This window comes from Heloderma suspectum, chromosome 2 (assembly GCF_057233095.1).
Source record: "Heloderma suspectum isolate Gila_16-S chromosome 2, 16-S_ref, whole genome shotgun sequence".
Taxonomy (NCBI): Eukaryota; Metazoa; Chordata; class Lepidosauria; order Squamata; family Helodermatidae; genus Heloderma; species Heloderma suspectum.
The window spans coordinates 338,081,011-338,089,431 of record NC_139459.1 but is presented as its reverse complement, the minus strand read 5'-3'; the positions used below and the strand labels follow the sequence as shown (position 1 = coordinate 338,089,431).

Below are 8,421 nucleotides of genomic sequence, written 5' to 3'. Positions count from 1 at the left end.
AAAGAAAGTTAAAAGAGACATACACGCATTTATATGTGTCTGCTCACTCTTCCCCTTACCAAATAATAAAGATAGTAACAAACATTTAAAAAAGAGTTGCAAAACTGCTCTGGAGATGGCCAGTAGCCAAGAGGTGCCTGCCATAGTTGGCTTTCCCCCCGCCCACTCTCAAGTTCTGCCTGAACCACACTAGAACTCTGCAGAACCATTTGCCACCCTCCCACAGACAGAAGAGAAACTGTACATATGTGTCGAGGGCACATACAGCCACCGCTCTTAAAAAATTGCCTGCCTTCACCCACTGACAGCCAAATGACACGGGAAGAGGCACAGCTGGTCCCCAGCAAAGCAGTGCCCCTTCAGTCTAGCTGCATCTTTCTTGACAGCAGAAATGCACAACCCTCCTACCTGGAGGAGCTTGCAAAGGGCTACAAGCCACAGCAGCTGCGCTCTCCATAAGCAAAGCAGCTTCATGTTCCCTGTAGCGTGTGAATTGTGTCAACTGGAGCTACTTTTAAGCTCTGCAGGCCCTTTCATAGGGAGTATCTGCTCATTCTTTGTGGTTTGCTTGTTGTCTGGAGTGCATGGATTGACTACAATACTTGACTAGCGCTTTTTTTTTTTGGCATCTTCAAGCACCATGATGGTGTGGAGATCAGCCTCCGCCTTGAGCGGCTGCTGCAAAGGAGACACTGGGTGTTTCTTTCCAAGACCTGGCCATCCACAGGATGGGGCGAGAAGGATGACATCGTTGTTGGTTTAGGCTAAGGGGCGAACACAGGGCACAGACAGGTCCTGTCAGCTGTGGTCAGCAGTAAGTCATTCTGTGATGAAGGGAGGGAGAAGCATCTCCAGGGAAGCATGTGGCTTATGAAGGATCAGCCCCCACACACTTCAGGAGGGTGTGGCTTAACAGGGGAAGCTTTCCATTCCTCTGCCGTGGGACTCAGCCACACGTTGCTGGGAGGGATGTGGTGGTAAGTCCCAGACCCTTCCCTGGCTCTACTTGTGGCAGCATGAGAGAGCTGGGCTTGGAACTGCCCACCCAGCTGTGGGTTGGTGGCACTGCCCTCTGTTCCTCTGTCCACTGGGGAGCATTCAGTCCTGAGTCTGACGGTGAGAACCATTCCCCAAGGATTCCTCACTGCTACCAGAAGCTGAACCTGAAGAAGAGAAGGGAAAAATTGGACCGTCGGGGCTAGATTAACAACTAAGCCTACAACACTGGAGCCAGCACAAGATCAACAAAGTAAAGCTACCCAGCGCCTATCTTCTGGTCTGCATACTCAGTGGACAGGTTCCCACTAGCTTTCATAGAATCATAGGGTTGGAAGGGGCCTATAAGACCATCGAGTCCAACCCCCTGCTCAGTGCAGGAAGCCTGATTCCCAGGCAGTCTCCCATAATAGCACCTTAAATCATCCCCCTTGAAATTATCTTGGAAGTGTTTTAAGGGACACTCGCTGTGAGCAAAACTTGGTTTTGCAGTGGTCATAGAGAACACCTTAAAGGACTGTGCCTACGTTACTAGGACTGTGCCACCCAAACAACTTCCTATTGACCTTGGGTAATCTTCAAGGTGAGGTGAGACAGCAAGGGAAGAGAAACTGCCCCCAAAACATGATGGGATGACTGGTCAACCAGTATGCCCATTTAAGTGTGTTTATATTATGCTCAAAGCATTGTTTTACACTTAAAAAAATTAACATGTTTAATTTTAATAGACAAAAACACACAAAGAGAAATACAACAAACCCCTATAGTTCCAAAACCGACCCAGTGTCCTCCTTTACCCAAAGCCTATTCCCACATCCCTACTTCCCAAGCCCACCCATCCTATCCCCTGCCAAGAGGAACACCAATTTTAGGGACGTTTGAACATCAATAATTAGTGAAGCTCCCAAATCAATATCAAAGTCTCTCCTTATTTTCTAACTTAGGAAATAAGTTCCTTCCCTTTTAATTTTTACATCAGTGACACTGTACAAGAACTGAGTGTTCAGAATACTTTCTGGTTTCTATCTTGGATGTCAAGCTCTTAGTTATTTTGTACACCAATGATATTGTTATGATTTCCACCAAATTAATTGGGATGCGGAGGTTATTGACCAAACTGAGAAGGATTTGCACAAAAGAGCACCCATTAATAAATTATACAAAAACAAAAGTGATTGTGTTGGGGGGGGATCCATTATGGAAATTGGATAATAAGCCCATTGAACAGCAGCAATATTAAATATTTGGGTCTCGAGTTTAATGCTCAGCTTTCATGGAAACCTCATTTGAAGGCAGCAAAATTGAAATCTTCCCACTCTATATAGTCCCTGATATGTTTTCTTAAATTTCAAGGAGGGAGTTTGGTTGTGCCGGCAATTGAGAGATTTCTGAAGAAGGTACTTCCCCAACGGTGCAGAGATATGGGGGTATATTAATATTTCCATCTTAGAGATGGTGCAAAATTCCTTTATGAGATTCTTGCTAGCTGTCCCTCAAGACATACCTGTTCCCTTTCTAAGGGCAGAAACAGGAATCCTCTCCATAGAAACATGTGCTCATCTTGCGCTTGTCCTATACTGGCTGAAGCTATCTTGTATGAATGATTCCTGTCTGCCAAAAAAATGTTTCTTGGAACAACTGCAAATTCCAACACAAAGTTCTTGGGTAAATTCTGTAAGACACATCCTACATACGTATGGGATTTTACCTGCCTACTCTTCCAAGAGAACTAAACAGTTGTTCAAAGAAAGAATCCATCTGTATTCTCAGTGGTGGGACTTATATACCATCACCCAAACGTTGTACTCAATTTGGTATCCATTATATAAAACAACATTTGATCTGGAGCAATACTTTACAATGCTTACTGTGGCTTCTTTAAGAAAATCATTCACAGCTTTAAGATTCCAGTGCATGCCCTCTGCTTATCTGGAGGGGAGGTTTGACAATACCCCACCTCATTTATAACTCTGCATCTGTGAGTCTGGTGAAGTTGAGGGTATTGAACACTATTTACTTCGCTGCCATTTGTATGAGTCCCCAAGACAAATTTCTCCACCATATCCTTTGCTTTCTGTCAAATAGACACACACACACACCCCGATCAGTTTTGTATATTGCTTGCAAGCAATGATGTATATGTTACCACCCAGGTTGCAAAATTTGCCCTGGCTGCCAGAAAACTAAGAACCAGGCATCATACTGTATCCTCTTATAAACCTAGGGGGAAGGACTTTGCAGCTGTTACTTTGGAGGGGAAGTAAGATGCAAACATGTCATTTTAACTGTTTGTGTATTGTTTTTAAATTGTTTTTTATTGTATTTTATCCTATGCGTGTGTGTGTTTTGTTTTTTTAATTGTGATGGCCAATGGCTTTGAACAATAAAGGTTAATTCATAGTGAAGCTACCAAATCAATATCAAAGTCTCTCCTTATTTTCTAACTTAGGAAAGGCCAAACTGTGGCTTCTGGGACAGTGAATAGAACTAGAAGTGAATGGAAGCCCCTCACGTCCAAGTGAATGAGAGAGGAAATGGAGCGTTGCCTTTATGCAGGTCACTTGACTCATGCCCTTTTAAAACTGCCAGCGCTTACTGCTATCAATGCTCCTTTTGCAACCATTCTGTCCAAAAATATGCACTGAGAAAGCAGAGGGGAAATCGTGGAGCTTTGAAGAAAGAGAGAGAGAGAGAGAGAGTGTGTGTGTGCGTTTTAATAGGAAGACAGGGACAGGACTGAGGAAGCAACATTTCATGAGAATTAACTTCCGTCAGTATTTTCAGTTTCACCACTGTGGTTCCAAATGCAAGAACGTCAAACCTGTCAGGCAACATTTGAATCATAGAGGTTAAATGTTACCTCAGAATTCAAAGGCTCAACAGCACATCAAGTGTCGATGATCACAAATGTAGATCAAATGTTGCCAAGGATCCAACACTGCTGTCAAAGCCAGCCGATATTGGTCATCAAGATTCACAGGTGAGAGTTTTGAGGAGGAATTATGTTTCAGCTCTGTACTGGTGTCACCATGGTACACTGAAGGGAATATCCCACACCACCCAGCCTCTCACCATTGCTCTCCTGCATGGCTTGACTAGGCCCCTCTTGGCTGGTTCCAAGTTGTAGCTTCCTCATATGCCTTACCACAGCAGTTGCATTGAAGGCTTGCTACACAGGACAGGGAAAAAAAGGAGACAGGTGTCAAGGTGAGGGAGACAGTGTGGCAAACAAGAGAAACACTAAGAAGATTAATGCCGTTGCTTTTTCTCCACTCATTCCTGCCAGCCGTTGGTGCTGAGGAAGCAGGGACTGCAAATACCTATTCTTAGCTGGGTTACTAAAAGGGTTACTGCACCAGCCTGACACCCTCCTGATGAGTTGGACACAAGCTCCCATCATCCCCAACCTGGCTGGGGATGATAGGAATTGTAGTCTGACCCATCTGAAGGGTGCCTGGTTAGGGAACTCTGATCTACACCACAGACCTAAACTGGAAGCCGCCTTATACAGAGTCAGACCATGGGGTCATCTAGCCCAGTGTTGTCAACACTGACTAGCAGAGGTGCTCCAGGGTTTCAGACAGGAGTTTTTCCCAACTCAAACTGGCGATGCTGGGGATTGAACCCGGGACCTTCTGCATGCAATGCATGTGCTCCACCACTGAGCTATGGCCTCTCTCCCTAGAGCATTCCTAGGGACTGTAGATTGTGAGGGGGTTGGCTAGGGATTATCTAACAGCATTCTCAGCATCCTCAACAAACTAGGAATCCCCAAAATTCTTTGAGGGAGGTCATGCTAGTTCAATAGGTAGAAAACCAATACAAGTCTGTGGAGATATATTTTAAAAAGTGCACGTGGGCCTCTCTTAATCATACCACATGTGGATGTTCTTAATCTGGGTCAGAATTTGAGCATACATTCCAGCCAATAGTTACATTACATTCTAATTTAAGCAGAAACGATGTAAGCCTCGTGTGTGAAAACATCCTACTGCTTGGTGGTAGGAAGTGTCCTTACCTTCCACTTGCTCTTGGCAAAATTCTTTTTGATCTGTTCACTGACTGACTGATGGATGTTCTTATCCAATGCAGTGTCTCCAGCAATCCTAGGAAGGAGAGGGAAATCAGATTGAGTGGCTTGACAAGGTGGGGATACAGCCAAAATCAGGAGAGAGAGAAGGAGAAACACACAATAATCTGCCTGGATTCTAAGATAATAATTAAAGGTGCAACTCTGGGTACCCCCATCTTTTGAGGTGATGTGAGTGGCTCCCAAGGACGGGGCCTTTCTGGTAGTGGCACCTCAGTTGTGGAACGTCCTCACCAAATTAGTTCAAATTCAGACCCTAGGTGAAAATGTTTTTATTCTCCACTAAAGAAACTTGAATTCTGCACACAAAATCAAGGTGTGCAGAAGTAATATAGCAATTTGCACTTCTGCTTTCCTCAAGTGAAGTTCAGAATGGCCTTTACTGGAGACTTGTGGTTGCTTTGTTTACGTACTAATGTACAGGTTGGACATTACAGGGATGGCATACAGACAATACCAGATTCACAGTCACACCACTCCTGCCCCTCAAAAAGCAACTGCAAAAATGGTTACTTTCCAACTCTCCTTGGATATTTACACTCTGCCTGGCAAAGGTTTATACTTTGAGCCCACACCTGGGCTTTGGACAAAACACCATTGAATTACACACCAGTATCTATAGTCAGTCAACCCTTTGGCTGACAGACATCTGGCCACTTCGATCAGCACAACGACATGGCTCACAAGGATAAATACAACATTTTGCTTCTTTGATATGTACTTACTCAAGCAGCATACTTCGTGCTGAATCTGATTATTTTTGATGGAATTTTGAGGAGGAGAAGCATGGTGGCAAGAGGCAAGTTTGGGGGTGAAAAGCAGTGGGGCTATGTGACAAAGGGGACAAAACGAAAAAAGGATGGTACAGGAGCTCTGCTATGTGCCAAAAAGCCAGAAATGTGGGGTTAAAAAAAGCACACTGAGCAGCCTTCCCCAACCTAGTGCCCTCTATATGTGTTGGACTGTAACTCCCATCATTCCCCAGCTGGAGGCATGCTGGGAGTTGCAGTCCAACACCTCTGGAGGGCTCCAGGATGAATAAAGCTGAAACAGAGAGCCAGATACTGCACCAAATATACAGTCCATCTGTCATTTTGACACATTTATGCAGTTCTCATAGGCTGCAGTCCTAAACAGATTTACTAGAATGTGAAACCCCTTCAGAATTTACCCTGGACTCAGTGGGAGTTACTGTGTTAACATATTTAGGATTGGGCAATTAATATGCAAAGCACTTATGAACCTGCTTGAAATGTATTTACTTATTTTAAAAATTACATGCTGACTTTCAACATATTGGACCTCAAGGCAGCTGACAACAATGACTTAAGAGAACAGAATAATATAAAACAGAACCATATAAAACAATTAGAAAGCCCTATTGCTGCAGATAAAACCAAATCATAGCAAAAAATAAAACCCCACACACAAACAAACCAGCAGATAATTGGGAAAAACCTCCACATTAAAAGCTGCTAAAACTTTAGGCATGTGGAAAGGTCATACGAAGACCAACCAGTAAAGTTTAGAGGTATACAAAACTATGCATAGTGTGGAGAAAGTGGACAGAGAGACATTTTTCTCCCTCTCTCATGATACTAGAACCTGGGGTCATCCCATGAAGCTGATTGGTAGGAGATTCAGGAGAGAGAAAAGGAAGGACTTCTTCACACAACGCATAGTTAAATATGGAATTCGCTACCACAAGATGTAGTGATGGCCACCAATTTGGAAGGCTTTAGAAGGGGGTTAGATAAATTCTTGGAGAAGAAGACTATCAATGGCTACTAGTCCTAATGGCTATGTGCTACCTCCAGTATCAGAGACAGTGTGCCTATGTACGCCAGTTGCTGGGGAACATGGGCAGGAGGGTGCTGTTCCATTTATGTCCTGCTTGTGGGTTTCCCGTGGGCACCTGGTTGGCCAGTGTGTGAACAGAATGCTGGACTAGTCTGTTTCCCGCCTCCCAGCAGAGCAGAGGAGAGCAGAGGAAGCTGCTCCAGCTGGTCTAGGGACTTCAGAAGCAAGCAAGCTCCCAGACAGCAAGTGACCAGAGCGAGCGAACAAGGGGAGCAAACAGGAGTTGACCAGAAGAGCTGCAGTGGCAGAAAAGACAAAGGAGACAAAGGCAAAGAGGTAAGTGGGCTGGAGGAAGCTGGAGGAAGGCCAGAGGGCTGTCCATTTCCTGCTGAGTGGCTGTGAGCTCACCAGGTGCCCCTGAGAGCTTCAGTTAATTGGGGGGGGTGTGGCCTGAATACTCCCAGCAGCTGAGTGGGCAGGAAGCTTCAGTCTGTTTCGTACCTCCCAGCTGAGCAGAGCAGAACAGAGGAAGCTGCTCCAGCTGGTCTAGAGACTACAGAAGCAAGCAAGCTCCCAGAGAGCAAGCAATCAGAGCGAGCAAACGGGGGAGCAAACAGGAGTTGGCCAGGGGAGCTGCAGTGGCAGAAGAGACAAAGGAGACAAAGGCAAAGAGTGAGTAGAGGACCAGGCACAGGCTACTCTAGAATAACCAGGAAGCTAGACACAAAAAGGGAAAAGAGACTACGGAAGGACAAGATTCTCCAGTGGTGGTGACCTGCAAGGTGTGTGCCATGTTTGTTTTTTTGCCTGAGAACAACATGGCCTACGCCTGCAACAACTGCAAGTTGATCACTCTGCTGGAAGAAAAAGTAAAAGGACTGGAGCGGTGAGTGTCGACCCTCCAGGGAATAAGAGAACACGAAGAGTTCTTGGACAGAATGGTGAAACTACAGCAGCAAAGTGAAGAACAGAAGCTAGAAAAGCAAAAGCAAGCTGAAGCAGAAGAAGAAACTGCTGAAGTGAGGAAAAATGAAGTAGAGGATACTCCTTGGAAAAGGGTGACTGTTAGGAGCAGAAGAACTAGAAGACACTCGGCACCAGTGGAGGCAGTGGAGCTATAGAACCGTTTCCAAGTACTTGAGGATGAGAATGGAGGACAGCCTGCAGAGGAAGAATTACAGGGGAACCTGCATAACAGCGAGCAAGAGGCTGAAGGTCAGCCAAGCAGAGGCAATGAAACCAAGGCCTACAGCTACAAGAGAAGAGTAGTAGTAGTGGGAGAGTCCTTGCTGTGTGGGATCGAAACCCAAGTATGTCGCGAAGACCCGTAGACTCGCCAGGTATGCTGTCTCCCAGGAGGGCAGATTAGAGACGTGACTGAAAGGTTGCCTGCACTCATAAAGCCCACTGACATGTATCGCTTTCTTCTCATCCATGTGGGAACAAATCATACCGCCAAGCAGCACTACGAAGAAATCACATCAGACTTTGAAGCTTTGGGAAAGAAAATCAAGAACTTTGGGGCCCAGATAGTT

General features: G+C 45.3%; 1 protein-coding gene across 8 annotated transcripts in view; it reads right to left on the bottom strand.

Annotated features, from left to right (window-relative positions):
* Positions 1 to 601: 601 nt before the first annotated feature.
* CAMK1 (calcium/calmodulin dependent protein kinase I) overlaps positions 602 to 8,421 on the bottom strand; it is a 47,492-nt gene continuing 39,672 nt past the window's right edge. For all 8 annotated transcript variants that reach the window (XM_084840602.1, XM_084840605.1, XM_084840601.1 and 5 more), the window contains exons 10-12: positions 5,015 to 5,102; positions 4,069 to 4,165; positions 602 to 1,163 (exon numbers count right to left, since the gene is read on the bottom strand). In XM_084840602.1, coding sequence (XP_084696728.1) covers positions 1,099 to 1,163; positions 4,069 to 4,165; positions 5,015 to 5,102 — 250 coding nt within the window. In that variant the 3' untranslated portion in view covers positions 602 to 1,098. The remainder of the gene's footprint in view (positions 1,164 to 4,068; positions 4,166 to 5,014; positions 5,103 to 8,421) is intronic.